The 20,491-nt window shown below is 43.5% G+C and overlaps 1 protein-coding gene across 1 annotated transcript in view; it reads left to right on the forward strand.

Moving 5' to 3' along the window:
• The window catches only part of LOC106569213 (E3 ubiquitin-protein ligase HECW1), a 65,993-nt gene that overhangs the window by 6,954 nt on the left and 38,548 nt on the right, over window positions 1-20,491 (forward strand). The window contains exons 2-6 of the mRNA XM_014140349.3: window positions 4,587-4,920; window positions 5,376-5,483; window positions 8,154-8,248; window positions 9,347-9,422; window positions 10,549-10,718. Of these exons, the coding sequence (XP_013995824.3) occupies window positions 4,587-4,920; window positions 5,376-5,483; window positions 8,154-8,248; window positions 9,347-9,422; window positions 10,549-10,718 (783 nt within the window). The remainder of the gene's footprint in view (window positions 1-4,586; window positions 4,921-5,375; window positions 5,484-8,153; window positions 8,249-9,346; window positions 9,423-10,548; window positions 10,719-20,491) is intronic.

Raw genomic sequence — 20,491 nt, forward strand, 5'->3', positions numbered from 1 at the left:
TTACAGACAGATAATTTCACTTATAATTTACCGTATCACAATTCCAGTGGGTCAGAAGTTTACATACACTAAGTTGACTGTGCCTTTAAACAGCTTGGAAAATTCCAGAAAATGATTTCATGGCTTTAGAAGCTTCTGATAGGCTCATTGACATCATTTGAGTCAATTGGAGGTATACCTGTGCATGTATTTCAAGGCCTACCTTGAAACTCAGTGCCTCTTTGCTTGACATCATGGGAAAATCAAAAGAAATCATCCAAGACCTCAGAAAAAATTGTAGACCTCCACAAGTCTGGTTCATCCTTGGGAGCAATTTCCAAATACCTGCAGGTACCTCATTCATCTGTACAAACAATAGTACGCAAGTATCAACACCATGGGACCATGCAGCCGTCATACCGCTCAGGAAGGAGACACGTTCTGTCTCCTAGAGATGAACGTACTTTGGTGTAAAAAGTGCAAATCAATCCCAGAACAACAGCAAAGGACCTTGTGAAGATGCTGGAGGAAACAGGTACAAAAGTATCTATATCCACAGTAAAACGAGTCCTTTATCAACATAACCTGAAAGGCCACTCAGCAAGAAAGAAGCCACTGCTCCAAAACCGCCATAAAAAAGCCAGACTATGGTTTGCAACTGCAAATGGGAATAAAGATCATACTTTTTGGAGAAATGTCCTCTGGTCTGATGAAACAAAAATAGAACTGTTTGGCCATAATGACCATCGTTATGTTTGGAGGAAAAAGGGGGAGGCTTGCAAGCCGGAGAATACCATCCCAACCGTGAAGCACGGGGGTGGTAGCATCATGTTGTGGGAGTGCTTTGCTGCAGGAAGGACTGGTGCACTTCACAAAATAGATGGCAGCATGAGGAAATGAAAAGTATGTGGATATATTGAAGCAACATCTCAAGACATCAGTCAGGAAGTTAAAGCTTGGTCGCAAATGGGTCTTCCAAATGGACAATGACCCCAAGCATACTTCCAAAGTTGTGGCAAGTGGCTTAAGGACAACAACGTTAGGGTATTGGATTGGCCAACACAAAGCCCTGACCTCAATCCCATAGAAAATTTGTGGGCAGAACTGAAAAGCGTGAACGAGCAAGGAGGCCTACAAACCTGACTCCATTACACCAGCTCTGTCAGGAGAATGGGCCAAAATTCACCCAACTTATTGTGGGAAGCTTGTGGAAGGCTACCCAAAACGTTTGACCCAAGTTAAACAATTTAAAGGCAATGCTACCAAATACTAATTGAGTGTATGTAAACTTCTGACCCACTGGGAATGTGATGAAAGAAATAAACGCTGAAATAAATCATTCTCTCTACTATTATTCTGACATTTCACATTCTTAAAATATAGTGGTGATCCAAACTGACCTAAGACAGGGCATTTTTACTAGGATTAATGTCAGGAATTGTGAAAAACGGAGTTTAAATGTATTTGGCTAAGGTGTATGTAAACTTCCGACTTCAACTGTATTCATTTGTGATGCTATCCTTGATATGATCCTGCTATTGTCACGTGCTACACATGCCCATGTGTGTGCACATGCATCTGTCTATCCAATGTTATCATGATTTGTTTAGGAGATATTATACTTTTGAAATCCACAGTGACCTGGTGATGTAAAAGTCTAATAATGACTATCTTCCATATTCCTGCAGATACCTTGCAACTGGAGATTCCTTCAAAACGATTGCCTATAGTTTCCGTGTAGGGCACTGCACGGTTGGGTGACCAGGGCCTTCTGGGACTGCCTACCTGTGTCCTGCATAACTTCATGAGGATGTACATGAGGACCAGGAGGGGATCTGCAGCTCGCTACCATGTGCCAGAGGAGAGGTCTGCTGCTCTGCAGGATTTTTCAAGGATGGGGGCAAACAATGCAGCACAGGAGGCAATCCGTGTGCGGGAGATCTTCACCTCCTACTTCTTCGAAGAGGGTGCTGTTCCCTGGCAACACCATAGACTCAACTACAGTATGCACAACCAAAGGCTCTTAAGAGCCATCCACATTGCAATAAGATAATTCTTCCATTTACTTCGCTATGTCAACTGCATTTATTCAATTCACTGTTTAGGTAACGGTAATGTCTGTACAAAAACAAAACAGGCTCCTTTAAGAGTCACCCATATTGAAAAATGAAGAACAATTAGACACCCTATAACCCACAGCTACACACTCGTGTATCAATCTGATTGATGGATTGTGTTGTGCAGTAAGCAGGCTCAGGTGTATAACTGTGGCTCCTTCCACCTTCAAAGAACAGGCAAGAGGGCCAACCATGGAGAATAGTAAGACACGTTCTTTATTTCTATTTATGTAGAAAATAATGTAGAAAACACTATATTGTTTGTCATCGTGTGTCTGTACATGTTTTTCAGTATAAAGTACTCTTCAGTCACTTAGTGTGGACAACGGGTGAGACACACACAGATTCCTGGTGAACACTGTCTCTTCAACTACCTTATTTTCTCAATATCAGTCTCTCTCCTTCACTTCATCCCTCTGCCCCCCTTCTGCCTAAATCCTCTAGGTTATATCAGCTGTGTCGGTGAACCCCTCCCGCATCTGAACTGGCTACATAGAGGGCACAGCATGATCAGAGGTGAGAGGTCCCTTGGTCGGGTCAACAGGAAGTATTATTAAAGATGCTTTACATTGAAATACAGCTAGAGATGTAGTAGTCTCAGAGTCAATGATCCAAGGTCAGTTTTGCATTTCACCCCCTGATGATTATGATGACTGACAGTGTTAGCATGATTAAGCCTTGTGTTTTTTGTGTTTTATCTCTCTCTCCATCTGTCTCTCGTCTGCAGGTATGTTTTGATGTGAGAGAGGATGCCAACCCCCAGTCCCGTCATCGCCACCTCACCCGCTCTTAAGATAACCTTCGGGCCAACTGAGGCGACACCGCGAGAGACACTATTATCCAATTACGATGAACTGAGAGAATTTTACGTTTAGTCGCACTGTAATTCATGAATCATATGCTGTCATCCCTGCTCCTCTTTTCCTTTTTGTCTTTTACACTCTTTCTCACACCTCTCTCCTCACCTCCTCTTTATTTTTATCATGCACACCAGATGTACATTGAACTACAGATTGAACTTCTATTTATAATATAAGATTACAATTATAATATTTATAATGCATGTATTATGTATTTATAACACTTGGATAATGAACTTCTTTCAATAAAGCATTTCACATTCTCTCCTAGTTGAAATTAAGTCTCTCATTTGATTAAATTCTACACCTATCCTGTGTCCTCAGATCAGTGCAGATGATAGAAAGTAGATATTAAGATGAACTGGTTTTAGAGTATTTACATAATGCATAGGAAGTGTAGTGTACTATCATTCAATTCTGTTTCTGTGTATATGAATTACAAATCAGCCTTTAACTAGTTAAATCATGTTTCTAGTCTATTGCGTAGTTATGTGTAACCATTGCGGCCCCATGGGCAGGATTGGTAAACACTGTTGAAGTGTATAATTTAGGGGTGCAACTTTCACTTTCTGAAATTGCATTTTCGTCCCCCCCCAGTTTTATCACTGGAATATTATTTTTAAAAACGAGGCAACTGTGTGCTTTAGGACCATGCGGATGCCTCCAAGCAGTCGGGAAGGCTATTTGGAGTGATTATCCGACTGGATAAAAAAAAGATATACATATTATGCCCCCCCACTTCTTGCGCCGCTGGTATGATTGTAATACATACATGCAGACACAGCATCAAAGACTGGAGTTTGATACTCCTGGTATTGGATATCACTGTAAAGGAACGTCTCACAGACATTCATACCTGAACCACACCTTTATTTGCGACGGTAAAGTACATGATTAGTGAATACATTCAATGTACAGTCTACAATGTGGGAATCTCATGCTTGATAGTAACTACATGTAACTACATGCATCCTTGGCGCAATAAAGTTATATTATATTCTACTCAATCCATAGGCTTCATTAAACCCATTCAGACTGTTTTGAACACTCTCCATTCCTTTGGAACTTTGTGAGTATCATGTTTACTGTTCATTATTTTATTGTTTATTTAACTTTTGTTTATTAGCTATTTCACTTGCTTTGGCAATGTAAACATATGAGAGAGAGAGAGAGAGAGAGAGAGAGAGAGAGAGAGAGGCCTCTGAACAGTCTGAGCAGGACAGGGCCCTGGAGTGTTCCTCACTCATAGCACTGTGCTGCTCCCTCTTCACTAACTAGGTATTGTTGTCTCTCCTCCCACTCAGAAGTTATTGCTACATAGTGGAGAAACTTCCGAAGGATCTTGGGATTATATTTCCTGCTGGCAATATTCCCACTGTAGCTCCACTTTCTCTGCAGGATGGTACAAATCACTACCTCTTAGTCTGCCAGAATAAACCAACTGAAAAATACACCTGCAATGTTCTTAAAGATGGCGATGAAAGTTTTGATTGGACTTCATCTACAGTATGTATCTCAAAAACGCAGAAATAGCAATGCTAACATTTGGCCTCCCTAAACTCTCTCCAGTACTAGCTCTCCATCCTCCCCATTCACAGTTTCTCTCCTTCTTTCCTCTCCTCTTCTCCAGAACTTGGACCAGAACAGGTTTCTCGGACTCGGACTAGCAGCAATGGCATCCCCGTCACGTTCGTCCCAGAACCGCCGGCGCTGTAAGCACCCGATCCGCCACAGCTACAATCCCGAGCAGTTCCCAAACGTCAACTTCCAGAATGGCTTTCCCGAGGTCGTGGCGACTATGCACCGCTCGACCAGCGACACAGACCTGGTGACATCACACAGCCGTTCAACGCTCACCGTCAGCACCTCGCTCTATGCCATCGGTCAGACCCAGGACATCCTCATCTGCTGGGACATCAAGGAGGAGGTGGACGCTGGGGACTGGATCGGCATGTACCTCATCGGTGAGCACTGCCATAACATTGATTTTCATAGAAGGGACCAAAGCAATACGTAATAGTAGATGATAGTGAGGCAGCTAGAAACAGTGAGATGAAGTGCAGTTTATTTCCAATCTTGTAAAGCTGTTACACATACTGCATGTGATCTTCTTTGAAGTTAGCTTGTGGGGAAGAGGAAGAGGTGTATAGGACAAAAACTAGAATGTGTTCATTAAAGTCTACAGTATTTGAAAGGGACTGTGTGTACACTACATAGAGAGCAATGCGATGACTCAGGTCATGTTAGGTCAGGTCATGTCCAGTCTGCCTTCCCTTATCATTTGAGGTAATCTAAAGGTGGTGTTGTGGTGCTCAGACACAGTTAATGTCACATATCCACAGGTAACTGACAATGCTTGTGTGATAATGTAATGGGACTTTGTATCTCACCTTACCTCCCTCTCTTTCGTCTCTCTCAGAAGAAGTTTCGTCTGAGAACTTTCTAGACTACAAGAGCCGCGGAGTGAATGGTTCGCACAAGGGCCAGATAGTGTGGAAAATTGAGGTCAATTCCTATTTTGTGGAGCGTAAGTGCATTTCTGGAAATACATCCAAAACCAGGTACATTACAGTACACTACATCCCCCACACACTGAGAGAGCTGTTGTCACGGGCGTCGTAGGGATTGGACCAAAACGCAGCGGGAACGTGTAAACTCATCTTCTTATTTTATTAAAGAAGGAAAACAAAAGAAACACGTATACAAAAACAACACTAAACAGTCCCGTCAGGTGCACGAACACAAAACAGGAAACAACTATCCACAAATCCCATAGAAAAAACACCCCTCTTAAATAGGACCTTCAATTAGAAGCAACGAGGAGCAGCTGCTTCCAATTGAAGGTCCACCCAATAAACACCACATAGAAATAGACATACTAGAACTAACATAGAAATAGACTAACAAGAACATAGCCCAACAAACCCCGAAACACTATAAAGAAACACCCCTCTTAAATAAGAACATAGCCCAACAAACCCCGAAACACTCTAAACAAACACCCCCTGCCACGCCCTGACCAAACTACAATAACAAACAACCTCTTTTACTGGTCAGGACGTGACAGCTGTTTTATAATGGATGTAGCATCTAGCACTCAGAACAGGACACTGCTTCATCAGTGCATATTGTAAATCTTTACATAACACTGAAACTATCTCATAACTATTTTGTTTCTCATTACCATTGTGACCATTTTGTATCTTCAGACTTCCATACGTTTCAGGATTTCCCTTTAGAATCACAAATCCTTCTTATTCTGCACAGATTATAGCAAGTCTATTTGGAAGAGATTCCCATAAACAAAATAATTGACATAATTTATACAGCCAAATGATCCCATTAGTTCCTCTAGACTAGAGAACCGACACTGACTGTACAGTACAGTAGGCCCCGTTGTGGACAGCTCTGCTTAGACACAAAGTGGAGCTATGAGTAACTACCATAGTGCTACCCTCCTCTCATCTGGTTCTGATAAAGTAATATATTGTCATCTGTGGGTGATTTTGTTATTTAGCTAACACTGCTTATTGTTTATTTACCTAAAGTAAGACTCATCCCTCAAAGAGCTCCTCCCACCTCATCAGTAGGGACAGCTCATTCGCAAGAATCAGATATCTATCTATCAATCAATCACATTTATTTATAAAGCCCTTTTTACATCAGCCGATATAAAAGAAACCCAGCCTAAAACCCCAAACAGCAAGCAATGCAGATGTAGAAGTACGGTGGCTAAGAAAAACTCCCTAGAAAGGCAAGAACCTAGGAAGAAACCTAGAGAGGAACCAGGCTCTGAGGGGTGGCCAGTCCTCTTCTGGCTGTGCTGGGTGGAGATTATAACAGAACATGGCCAAGATGTTCAAACGTTCATAGATGACCAGCGGGGTCAGATAATAATAATCCCAGTGGTTGTAGAGGGTGCAACAGGTCAGCACCTCAGCAGTAAATGTCAGTTGGCTTTTCATAGCTGATCATTCAGAGTTAGAGACAGCAGGTGCGGTAGAGAGAGTCCAAAACAGCAGGTCCGGGACAAGGTAGCACGTCCAGTGAACAGGTCAGGGTTCCATAGCCGCAGGCAGAACAGTTGAAACTGGAGCAGCAGCATGACCAGGTGGACTGGGGACAGCAAGGAGTCATCAGGCCAGGTAGTCCTGAGGCATGGTCCTAGGGCTCAGGTCCTCCGAGAGAAAGAGAAAGAGAGAGATAATTAGAGAGAGCATACTTAAATTCACACGGGACACCGGATAAGACATGAGAAATACTCCAGATATAACAGACTCACCCTTGCCCCCCGACACGTAAACTACTGCAGCATAAATACCCGGACAGGGCCAAACAGACAGGATATAACCCCACCCACTTGCCAAGGCACAGCCCCCACACCACTAGAGGGATATCTTCAACCACCAACCTACTACCCTGAGAAAAGGCCGAGTATAGCCCACGAAGACCTCCCCCACGGCACGAACCTGAGGGGGTGTGCCAACCCGGACAGGAAGATCACGTCAGTGACTCAACCCACTCAAGTGACGCACCCCTCCTAGGGACGGCATGGAAGAGCACCAGTATGCCAGTGACTCAGCCCCCGTAATAGGGTTAGAGGCAGAGAATCCCAGTGGAGAGAAGGGAACCGGCCAGGCAGAGACAGCAATCAATCTTTTGGCCAATACCATTCGCTGGTGCCTGTGTGCCACCCTGTAGGCTCAGTGGTGTTGATTCTCAAGCATTTCCATTTAGCTACCACAGTAGATTAGCAGCTTGGAAAGCAGCGCTGAGATTCTTATCTCTCTGTGTAATTAAAGGGATAGTATTATCTCTCTGTGTAATTAAAGGGATAGTATTATCTCTCTGTGTAATTAAATGGATAGTATTATCTCTCTGTGTAATTAAAGGGATAGTATTATCTCTCTGTGTCAGACTCCCCGATGCTAATAACCATGTAGCTGAGGACCGTCTGCTCTCTCTCCCCCAGTTTATTGGCATGCTGCTCACAACAGCTTTCTTAGGTCACACTGGTCTGTCTCTGGCCTGTTTTTGAGAGCTTTCCAACTGTGAAACCTGATAAAGGTGCCAATAAACAGAGAAATAGTGTATAATGCAAACAGTAGGTCATTCTAAAAAGATAGGACAATCTCTCTCCTGTTCTTAAACTAACTTCTGTCCTCTCTTCTGTCATCTGTCTCTTCTTTCCTCTCAGTGGAGACCAAGATCTGTTTTAAATACTATCATGGTGTGAGCGGGGCACTACGTGCCACCACCCCCAGTTTGACTGTGAAGAACCCCTCAGTTCCGGTGAGCGTGTAGGACTACTTAGTCCCAACCTGGTATTAGTGCTACTGTACATGGGCTCTATGTGTTCATATGGGCTTCTCAAGGGGCACTGAAGGGAAGAGATGGTGAATTACAACGGATCTACTGTATGTCTTTCCATCTAAAGGATATATTTTTCCATTGTCTGGGTTGAAGCTTATCACTAGAGCCAAGAGTGGTAAGAAAAGAATCCTGACTGTTCCAGAAAGGAGTTAGCATGTCATCTGTTGTCCAGTGTTACCTGGATTACTAGGGGGTTATCAGACATGATGTAAAGGGCAGATATAATGGGTTTAGCAATCCATTAGATTGGTTACCCTTCTTTTCTCATTGACTGGAAAAGAAAATCCTGAAATTTAAAGTGGTGCTAAGTGTAAATTATTATATGCTTATTGGCTGGATGACATTGCCTGTCTTGAGAGAGATCACGCACAGACAGACAGCAGTCTGAGAGATAGACAGACAGATACGCCACAGCCAGAGGTGAACAGAGAGGGGAATCAGATAATGTCCTTGTGTTGTCCCTGTGGAGTATACTGTAGTAGAGGACCCCTGTGGGCACTCCAGCTGTCTGCTGGAGGCCCACTGCAGCCAGGGAGTGAAATGCTTTAGCCCAGGCTATGCAGGTCCTGCCCCCACAGCCTACATACCCCCACACTGCTATAATGACCAGTCCCTAGTCCTCCTAGAGATCACACCCAGAGGAACAATCTCAGAGAAACACATCAATGCCACAGCCTGTCAAAATGCCATTGTATTGTTACTGCTGTGATGGTGTGTGTGCGGCGTTTGCATATGACCCTTATCCCCCACCCCCATCTCTCAGTGGCCCTTCATCTCTCAGTGGCCCTCCATCATCTCTCAGTGGCCCTCCATCATCTCTCAGTGGCTATTTTCCACAAATCCACCTGCCTGCTGTAAAGACCCTTAGGCAGGCTTACACCTGTGGAGGAGGAACAGAGTGGAGTGGTGCTGTAAAGGCGGGCGCTGATGGGACTTTCTCTCTCTCTCTCTCTCTCTCTCGCTCTCTCTAACCCTCTCTTTCTTTTGCTCTCTCTTTCTCACCCTCTCTCTCTGTAGGTGTTTAAGCCCGTCACCAATGAAGAAGTCCCCCAGAGCACAGGCAGCAGAAGACTCATTAGCTTCTCCCTCTCAGGTGAGCATGCCCCCCCCCCCCCCCCCCCGCTCCCTACCACCACGTTACCTTGGCAACGCGTCTCTACAGGGTTGGGCCAGCACACGTGCCAGCATCACTGTGGAAAAGGGCAACACACAGCTTGTGTCTCCATAGCAACTCATCCCAGGATTCAGATACAGTACTATCATCCATCTGGAGTACATCATGTGCATTACAGGAAGGAATGTTCTGTGCCAACTGGCATGATACAGAATGCTAGCAGTTAGAGAAATATCGACAAACCCACACTTACATGACGGTGATGAAAAGGATTCCTTTCTCCTAAAACGTCCATACTTAAATGGGGCTGTTTCATTCTCAAACACTGCAGGAAGAAATACATCACATCTGTAGAAATGTCACAAAAACATCCTAACAAGTGAGGCTCTGACTCATCATAGGAAAAGCACAGTGAGTCTATTGTGCTAAGTGTCTCTGACAGTCCTGAGTTGAGTTGGATTCCTAACTGTGAGGGATGCAGCAGCAGTAGAGGCGGTATGATCCAGTTCCACCTGATTCACAGTGAGGTAGTGCAGATGAAAGGTGGGTGTGACAGCTTGCTAAGTCGTGTATCCAAACGATTCTCTCCCCGAAGGCTGCATGGGAGATGTCAGGGGGAGGCAGATGGGATTTCAGACAGCAGCTCTTCCCCCTTCGTCTTCAGCTTTGATCAACACAGGCTTACATATACTGAACAAACATACTGACTGTAGTAGTCCCTGTCTGGTCCCAGATCACTGGAAGGCTATGCTACTGTATGACATGGCTGTCACAAATATTACAGAGCAGAGTTGGAGAGAAGTTCAAGTTAAATGCAATGCTATGCAAAATAATAATTCTGTCTAGACATATTTTTCAGGGTGAGTTATTATGTCTCTGCTCTGCTATAGTAGAACATACTACTACTATTGTAGAAGTACAGCATACTGTGGCAACACAGGATATTGAACTGAATTGGTTTGCAGAGCTAAAAGGAACACTCCTGCTGCCTGCACTCTGCTCCTCTTTGTCAGAAGTTTGGGATTTTCTTAAGCCCTTAAAGGTGTAATTTTAAAGCCTTTTATCCTCATCGTCTCCTCCTCTATGCTCTTATCGTGTCTGGTAGATTTCCACGCCACAGGGCTGAAGAAAGGGATGTTCTTCAACCCTGACCCCTACCTGAAGATCGCCATCCATCCCGGCAGGAACAGCATCTTTCCAGCGCTGCCACACCACGGCCAGGAGAAACGCTCAGGCATCGTCTGTAACACCATCAACCCCCGCTGGCAGAGAGAGGTGAGAGGAGGGCCCTGACAAGGCTTTATATTCTATGTGTTCCAGGACAATTGTTACTATCTGGCTCGAAGGACTATGAAAAAGCGAGCAACCTTGAGTATGCTCTCTGTAACAGGGCAATAAAGTCAGGCAGAGTGGCAGTCTTAGGGAGCTTTATACAATATGTTATACAGGTACTGTTTACCTGGAACCATATTGAAACACTAACTGGGATGTACAGAATTTACACAGGTTTAACCAAAGTTGGTTTTCTTGTTATTGCTCAAGAGAACAAGTGCTGAAAATGGGTTACAACAGTTGTGGTTTGGATGTGATGAGTTGATAGCACTATCCCTGCAATATACAGTGCACTCAGAAAGTATTCATACCCTATTATATTTTGTTTTTTCCTCATCAATCTACACACAGTACCCCATAATGACAAAGCAAAAACAGGTTTTTAGACTTTTTTTGCTGTAAATATCACATTTACATAAGTATTCAGACCCTTTACTCAGTACTTTGTCAAAGCACCTTAGCCTCTCTGGGGTAGCGTCCCACCCGCGGGACACACTATTCAACAGCCAGCGAAATAGCAGGGCGCCAAATTCAAAACAACAAAAATCTCATAATTCAAATTTCTCAAACATACAACTATTATATCCCATTTTAAAGATACACTTCTCGTTAATTCAACCACATTGTCCGATCTCAAAAAGGCTTTACGGCGAAAGCATAACATTAGATTATGTTATGACAGTGCCAAGACAAGAAAAACCACACAGCAATTTTCCAAGCAAGGAGAGGCGTCACAAAAAAACAGAAATACAGCTAAAATTAATCACTAACCTTTGATGATCTTCATCAGATGGCACTCATAGGACTTCATGTTACACAGTACATGTATGTTTTGCTTGATATAGTTCATATTTATATCCAAAAACCCCATTTTACATTGGCGTGTAATGTTCAGAAATGTTTTGCCTCCCAAAACTTCCGGTGAATGAGCACATCAATTTGTTTCGATAAAGTCCATCCTTTATGTCCAAATACCTCCTTTTTGTTCGCGCGTTCAGTCGAGTTATCCAAATCCACTGTGCTCGCGCAGTTAGTTCAGACGAATAGTAAAAAAAGTTATATTACAGTTCGTAGAAACATGTCAAACGATGTATAGAATCAATCTTTAGGATGTTTTTATCATAAATCTTCCATAATATTCCAACCGGACGATTCCTTTGTCTTCAAAAAAGAAAAGGAACACAGCTAACTCTCACGGGAGTGCGCGCCACTGAGCTCATGTCATTTTCTCAGTCATCTGACTCCATATGCTCTTATTCTCTCCCCATTCACAGTAGAAGCATGAAACACCGTTCTAAAGACTGTTGACATCTAGTGGAAGCCTTAGGGAGTGCAAAATGACCCAGTTGACACTGTATACTGGATAGGGAATCACTTGAAAAACTACAAACCTCAGATTTCCACACTTCCTGGTTGGATTTTTTTCTCAGGGCTTTGCCTGCCATATGAGTTCTGTTATACTCACAGACATCATTCAAACAGTTTTAGAAACTTCAGAGTGTTTTCTATCCAAATCTACTAATAATTTGCATATCTTAGCTTCTGGGACTGAGTAGCAGGCAGTTTACTACGGGCATGCTTTTCATCCGGACGTCAAAATACTGCCCCCTACCCTAGAGAAGTTAAGCAGCGATTACAGCCTCCAGTCTTCTTGGGTATGACGCTACAAGCTTGGCACACCTGTATTTGGGGAGTTACTCCCATTCTCTGTAGATCCTCTCAAGCTCTGTCAGGTTGGATGTGGAGCGTTGCTGCACAGCTATTTTCTGATCTCTCCAGAGATGTTCAAGTCCGGGCTCTGGCTGGGCCACTCAAGGTCATTCAGAGACCCGAAGCCACTCCTGCGTTGTCTTGGCTGTGTGTGCTTAGGGCCCCAGTCTGAGGTCCTGAACATTCTGGAGCAGGTTTTCATCAAGGATCTCTCTGTACTTTGCTCAGTTCATCTTTGCTGACTAGACTCCCAGTCCCTGCCGCTGAAAAATGGTGGTGCCAGGTTTCCTCCAGACATGACGCTTGGCATTCAGGCCAAAGCGTTCAATCTTGGTTTCATCAGACCAGAGAATCTTGTTTCTAATGGTCAGAGTATTTAGGTGCCTTTTGACAAACTCCAAGTAGGCTGTCATGTGCCTTTTACTGAGGAGTGGCTTCCATCTGGCCACTCGACCATAAAGGCCTGATTGGTGGAGTGCTGCAGAGATGGTTGTCCTACTGGAAGGTTTACTCATCTCCACAGAGGAACTCTAGAGCTCTGTCAGAGTGACCATCGGGTTCTTGGTCACCTACCTGACCAAGGTCCTTTTCCCCTGATTGTTTGGCCGGGTGGCCAGCTCTAGGAAGAGTCTTGGTGGTTCCAAACTTCTTCCATTTAAGAATGATGTAGGACACTGTTCTTGGGGACCTTCAATGCTGCAGACATTTTTTCATACCCTTTCCCAGATCTGTACCTCGACATAATCCTTTCTCGGTGCTCTACGGACAATTCCTTCGACCTCATGGCTTGGTTTTTGTTCTGAAATTCACTGTCAAATGTGGGACCTTATATAGACAGGTCTGTGCCTTTCCAAATTAATGTCCAATCAATTGAATTTACCACAGGTAACTCCAATCAAGTTGTAGAAATATCTCAAAGATGATCAATGGAAACAGGATGTACCTGAGCTCAATTTTGATTCTCATAGTAAAGGGTCTGAATACATTAGCAAAAATGTCTAAAAACCTGTTTTCGCTTTGTCATTATGGGGTATTGTGTGTAGATTGCTGAGGATTTTCTTAAATGTAATCCATTTTAGAAAATGTCAAGGGGTGTGAATACTTTCCGAAGGCACTGTATCCTTTTTTTAATAGTGCACAAAACATTAGGAATACCCACTCTTTCCATGACGTAGACTGACCAGGTGAATCCAGAGCTGTGTTCAAATACCCATACTGTATACTACATACTTAATGAGTATATACTACATACTATTAGTTCATTTTAGTATACTGTAAGCGAACGGTATTGTTTCAGTTGAGCGTACTAGATCTTCGCCTGTCTACTGGAAGTTGATGCTATGCAACCTCTTGCTAGCTTGTTAGCATAAAAAATGAGTAGCTAAATATTTTATGATTTTTGGTGTGTTTTTAAATTCAATCTGGAGTGGCAGAGTGCACTCTGGGAGTTCGTAAATCCAGAGCATTGTCAGATTGTCCGTTCGTAAATTCAGACCGTTTCGCTCTCGGAGCGTTCAATTGCAGTCAAGCAGCCCAGTTAACTGGCTAACGTTGGCTATATACTTCCAGAAACAAATGAGAAAACACCTCACTCTAACCATTTTACTCGCCCTAGCAGAGCTGGTTAGGCTGTTTTCATGTTATCCAGATCGTTGTTGACTGTAACTGTGCTGCTGGCAACAATGTAATAGCTTTTTTTTTGCCGAAGTTTACTGACACCGGCCATATTCAACGGGTGTTAAGCGTTCGTAAATGTATCAGTTATTCTGCGGGAGAGTCTTCTGAAATCTGAGTAGATAGCCATAATTAACAATGTCCATTTAAATGCAAAATGACTATACCACTTAGCTAAGAATTGTGTGAATAATCAAGTCAATAAACGTTGGGTAGTTATTTAGATAGCATATAGTTAATATACTGCCTGGCAAGTTCGATGTATTAGTAGCCAACTAACGTTAGGTAACTAGCTAACATACCGGTAGATGTTGCTGTAATGCTATGCGGTTCATAAGGATAGCATAGCTAACAAATTGTCAACCAACATAACATGCAACGTAACTTATTTGAAAGTCATTACTTTATTAAATTGCTCAACATTTTCTTAACATTTGACATAATTAGTTAAAATAATGAGTTTATATCCGCTCTCGTTGGACTTCTTTGCTTAGGCTGCCTATTTTCCCCCATTTTCTACAAATCTGAAAACGTGAAGCCATGCACCTTTTTTGATGAATTGCATTATGGGCCCTAAAAGCACTGAAATAGTGTACACTGCTTGTTTACTTCGTATTTTGGCGAATTTAGTTCGACATCCGGGAACTTTTGGCATACTAACTATGTATATCCATACTATGACCAATAACTATATACTCAATTCACTATATACTCAGTTCACATCACAAATAGTACGGTTAGTGCAGTTAGTATGAGTATTCGAACACAGCTCAGATGAAAGCTATTATCTCTTATTGACATGTTTAGTTAAATAAAGGTTAAATATAATAAATAAAAATGTAAATGATTGATGTCACCTCTTAAATCCACTTCAATCAGTGTAGATGAAGGGGAGGAGACAGCTTAAAGAAGGATTTTTAAGCCTTGAGACAATTGAGACATGAATTGTGTATGATTGCCATTCAGAGGGTGAGTGGGCAAGACAAAAGATTTAAGTGCCTTTGAACAGGGTATGGTGGTAGGTGCCAGGCGCACCGGTTTGAGTATGTCAAGAACTGCAATGCTGCTGGGTTTTTCACGCTCAACAGTTTCCCATGTGTATCAAGAATATTTCCACCACCCAAAGCCACCCAAAGCCAACTTGACACAACTGTGGGAAGCATTGGAGTCAACATGGGCGGGAATCGTTGGAGTTAACATGGGCCAGCATCCCTGTGGAACGCGTTCACACCTTGTAGAGTCCATGCCCGACGAATTGAGGCTGTTCTTATGGCAAAAGGTGTTCCTAATATTTTGTACACTCAGTGAGTGTGTATGAATGTAACAGTGTTGTTTGGTGAGCGATATTGACTTGAGGAACAATGTGTATTGTAAGGGATGCTGAGATCTCATTAAACCCATCCGCTGTGTTCCTCCTCCTCATCATGGGGGATTTACATTTACACTGCTAATGAGGAGAGTGCTTTGGAGGACAGACAGTCGGAAAATGGGTCAAACAGGCAGGCATGCAGGCAGGCGGAGATAGACAGAGAGGGAGCGAGAGAAAGAGAGAGAGAGAGAGAGTAGAGGAAGGTAGATGGGGTAGGAGGATGAGTGGGAAAGAGGAGGAATTTTATTTTACATGTCTCTTGGAGAGAGGGAAGGGAAAAGACGTTTGAGGGACTGGCAGGCAGTAGGCTTATTAACATTTTACTTGATTAGGGAGGAATATTCCCCTCCCTGCCTGTATCTCCTCCTCCTAAACACAGCAGTACTCCCTCCCTCCCTGCCTGTATCTCCTCCTCCTGAACACAGCAGTACTCTCCCCCCTCCCTGCCTGTATCTCCTCCTCCTGAACACAGCAGTACTCTCCCCCTCCCTGCCTGTATCTCCTCCTCCTGAACACAGCAGTACTCCCCCCCCTCCCTGCCTGTATCTCCTCCTCCTGAACACAGCAGTACTCCCCCCCTCCCTGCCTGTATCTCCTCCTCTTGAACACAGCAGTACTCTCCCCCTCCCTGCCTGTATCTCCTCCTCCTGAACACAGCAGTACTCCCTCCCTCCCTGCCTGTATCTCCTCCTCCTGAACACAGCAGTACTCCCTCCCTCCCTGCCTGTATCTCCTCCTCCTGAACACAGCAGTACTCCCTCCCTCCCTCCTTCCTTCCTTCCCTGCCTCTTTATATTCTTCATCATTACCCTTCTTCCACTTCCTCTACTCAGCAGACAGTGTCTCCTGATTCAGGGGCTTTGGTTTCGAAAGCTATTTCAAGGACAAGAACAGTCAAAATGCATTATAATTTATAATGTATGAATTATACATTTACACCATGACTCAGAGTTTCCTCATTTGATAATCCTCTTGTATTACCATGCTGGTAAAAATTACCTCTCTCTCCCTATAATAGGCTATTACTGGGTTACCGGTACTCATTTAGCTAAGGGTTCAATTATGTGGTGTCGCCCTGAAAGGGCAGGAAATGTGTCACAGACCCAGCTCTGTTTTAGCACAGTATCAACACCCCTTCAGTATATTGAGGGGAAGGATATAGCAGCGCCACTCTGTATTCTTGGAAATGATCAGTATGGATAAGGGGAGGTATGACACCTGCGGTGATGGTTTCTGCAGGCTTCATGCTGGATCTGACTGTATAATGAAGAGTTTAGCTAATAGAGTAGGACCCTCCCTCTTCGTGTCTCCCTCTTGTACCTTGAAATTATCCAGGGCTTCTGTGAGGAAGGCTGAAGGCAGCGGAAAAGTGCACCCTACTCCCTCACCCTCCCCTGTTTGATATTCAGATCAGGCGCAGCCTTCCTTCGCTCCCTCAAGACTCCCTGACAGAGAGAGTCATGGGAGTACAGGTAAGGGCACACATCAGTACAGGCCAGGGTTATATATAAACCACAGCACCCCACCACCACCACCAGCTTTCTGCCTCTCAGACACACTGTGCATCCCAAATGGCACCCTATTCCCTAGTGCACTACTTTTGACCAGCGCCCATCTACTATATAAGGAATAGGGTGCCATTTGGGATGTAGACAGCCTTACACCATCGTCATGTTCTATTCTCAGCAGCTGAAACACTTTTCAATAATAGATCTCCCTCTCTGTCTCCCAAATAGCACCCTATTCCCTTTATAGTGCATTTATTTTTACCACGGCCCACTCTGGTCAAAAGTAGTGCACTATATAGGGACTAGGGTACTATTTGGGATGTAGCCACTCTATGTTCCTATAGGGTTCCAGAATCACATCACATGTATGCTGCAATCACAAATTAATATTTATTTCTCATACCATTCTTCTTTCTTGCATAAACATAATGCTGAAACTGAGTTTTATTTCTGGGTGTTGTTCATGGGGCAGCAGCACGAGGCAACCCTCGTTTCCAAAGGTTAACGATGGGTACCGGCTGTGTCGCTTCGATTAATTGATCCATTATTAAGGCCTCTTTATAACATGTGCTGTGTTCCATCCAGACACATACAGTGCCTTCGGAAAGTATTCAGACTCCTTGACTTTTTCCACATTTTGTTACTTTACAGCCTTATTCTAAAATGGATTGAAAAAAATTATAATCCTCAGCAATCTACACACAATAGCTCATAATGACAAAGCAAAAACCGGTATTTAGATATTTTTAGCACATTTTTTGCTAATTTATTTACAGTTGAAGTCGGAAGTTTACATACACTTAGGTTGGAGTCATTAAAACTAGTTTTTCAACCACTTCCCAAATTTCTTGTTAACAAATTATAGTTTTGGCAAGTCGGTTTGGACATTTTTCGAACAATTGTTTACAGACAGATTATTTCACTTATAATTCCCTGTATCACAATTCCAGTGGGTCAGAAGTTTACATACACTAAGTTGACTGTGCCTTTAAACAGCTTGGAAAATTCCAGAAAATGATGTCATGGCTTTAGAAGCTTCTGATAGGCTAATTGACATAATTTGAGTCAATTGGAGGTGTACCTGTAGATGTATTTCAAGGCCTACCTTCAAAGTCAGTGCCTCTTTGCTTGACATCATGGGAAAATCAAAAGAAATCAGCCAAGACCTCAGGAAAAAAAATTGTAGACCTCCACAAGTCTGGTTCATCCTTGGGAGCAGTTTCCAAACGCCTGAAGGTACCACGTTCATCTGTACAAACAATGGTAAGCAAGTATCAACACCATGGGACCACGCAGCCATCATACTGCTCAGGAAGGAGACACGTTCTGTCTCCTAGAGATGAACGTACTTTGGTGCAAAAAGTCCAAATCAGTCCCAGAACAACAGCAAAGGACCTTGTGAAGATGCTGGAGGAAACAGGTACAAAAGTATCTATATCCACAGTAAAACAAGTCCTATATCGACATAACCTGAAAGGCCGCTCAGCAAGGAAGAAGCCACTGCTCCAAAACCGCCATAAAAAGCCAGACTACGGTTTGCAACTGCACATAGGAACAAAGATCATACTTTTTGGAGAAATGTCCTCTGGTCTGATGAAACAAAAATAGAACTGTTTGGCCATAATAACCATCATTATGTTTGGAGGAAAAAGGGGGATGCTTGCAAGCCGAAGAACACCATCCTATCCATGAAGCATGGGGGTGGCAGAATCATGTTGTGGGGGTGCTTTGCTGCAGGAGGGACTGGTGCACTTCACAAAATAGATGATATCATGAGGAAGGAAAATGATGTGGATACATTGAAGCAAAATCTTAAGACATCAGTCAGGAAGTAAAAGCTTGGTCGCAAATGGGTCTTCCAAATGGACAATGACCCCAAGCATACTTTCAAAGTTGTGGCAAAATGGCTTAAGGACAACAAAGTCAAGGTATTGGAGTGGCCATCACAAAGCCCTGACCTCAATCCCATAGAAAATTTGTGGACAGAACTGAAAAAGGGTGTGCGAGCAAGGAGGCCTACAAACCTGACTCAGTTACACCAGCGCTGTCAGGAGAATGGGCCAAAATTCACCCAACTTATTGTGGGAAGCTTGTGGAAGGCTACCCAAAACATTTGACCCAAGTTAAACAATTTAAAGGCAATGCTACCAAATACTAATTGAGTGTATGTAAACTTCTGACCCACTGGGAATGTGATGAAAGAAATAAAAGCTGAAATAAATCACTCTATTATTCTGCCATTTCACATTTTTAAAATAAAAGTGGTGATCCTAACTGACCTAAGACAGGACATTTTTACTAGGATTAATGTCAGGAATTGTGAAAAACTGAGTTTAAATGTATTTGGCTAAGGTGTATGTAAACGTCCGACTTAACTGTACATACTGTAAATATTCCGACCCTTTGCTATGAGACTCGAAATTGACTCGAAATTCATCATCCTTGAGATGTTTCTACAACTTGATTGGAGTCCACCTGTGGTAAATTCAATTGATTGGACATGATTTGGAAAGGCACACACCTGTCTATATAAGGTCCCACAGTTGACAGTGCATGTCAGAGCAAAAACCAAGCCATGAGATCGAATGAATTGTCTGCATTGCATCATTAAAGGTCCTCAAGAACACAATGGCCTCCATCATTCTTAAATGGAAGAAGTTGGGAACCACCAAGACTCTTCCTAGAACTGGCCACCCAGCCAAACTGAGCAGTCGGGGGAGAAGGACCTTGGCCAGGTAGGAGACCAAGAACGCGATGGCCACTCTGACAGAGCTCTAGAGTTCCTCTGTAGAGATGGGAGAACCTTCCAGAATGACAACCATCTCTGCAGCACTCCACCAATCAGGCCTTTATGGTAGAGTGGCCAGACGGAAGCCACTCCTTAGTAAAAAGGCACATGACAGCCCACTTGGAGTTTGTCAAAAGGCACCAAAAGACTCTCAGACCATGAGAAACAAGATTCTCTTGTCTGATGAAACCAAACTCTTTGGCCTGAATTCCAAGCATCACGTTTGGAGGAATCCTGTCACCATCCCTACGGTGAAGCATGGTGGTGACAACATCATGCTGTGGGGATGTTTTTCAGCAGCAGGGACTGCGAAAATACTCAGGATTGAGGCAAAGATGAACGGAGCAAAGTACAGAGAGATCCTTGATGGAAACCTGTTCCAGAGCGCTCAGGACCTCAGACTGGGGCGAAGGTTAACCTTCCAAGAGGACAATAACCCTAAGCACACAGCCAAGACAACGCAGGAGTGGCTTCGGAAAACAAGTCTCTGAATGTCCTTGAGTGGCCCAGCCAGAGCCCGGACTTGAACCTGATCGAAGATCTCTGGAGAGACCTGAAAATAGCTGTGCAGCCATGCTCCCCATCCAACCTGACAGAGCTTGTGAGGATCTTTGGAGAAGAATGGGAGAAACTCCCCAAATACTGGTGTACCAAGAGTGTAGCGTCA

Source organism: Salmo salar, chromosome 14 (genome assembly GCF_965601325.2).
Source record: "Salmo salar chromosome 14, fSalSal1, whole genome shotgun sequence".
In the NCBI taxonomy this organism is placed as follows: Eukaryota; Metazoa; Chordata; class Actinopteri; order Salmoniformes; family Salmonidae; genus Salmo; species Salmo salar.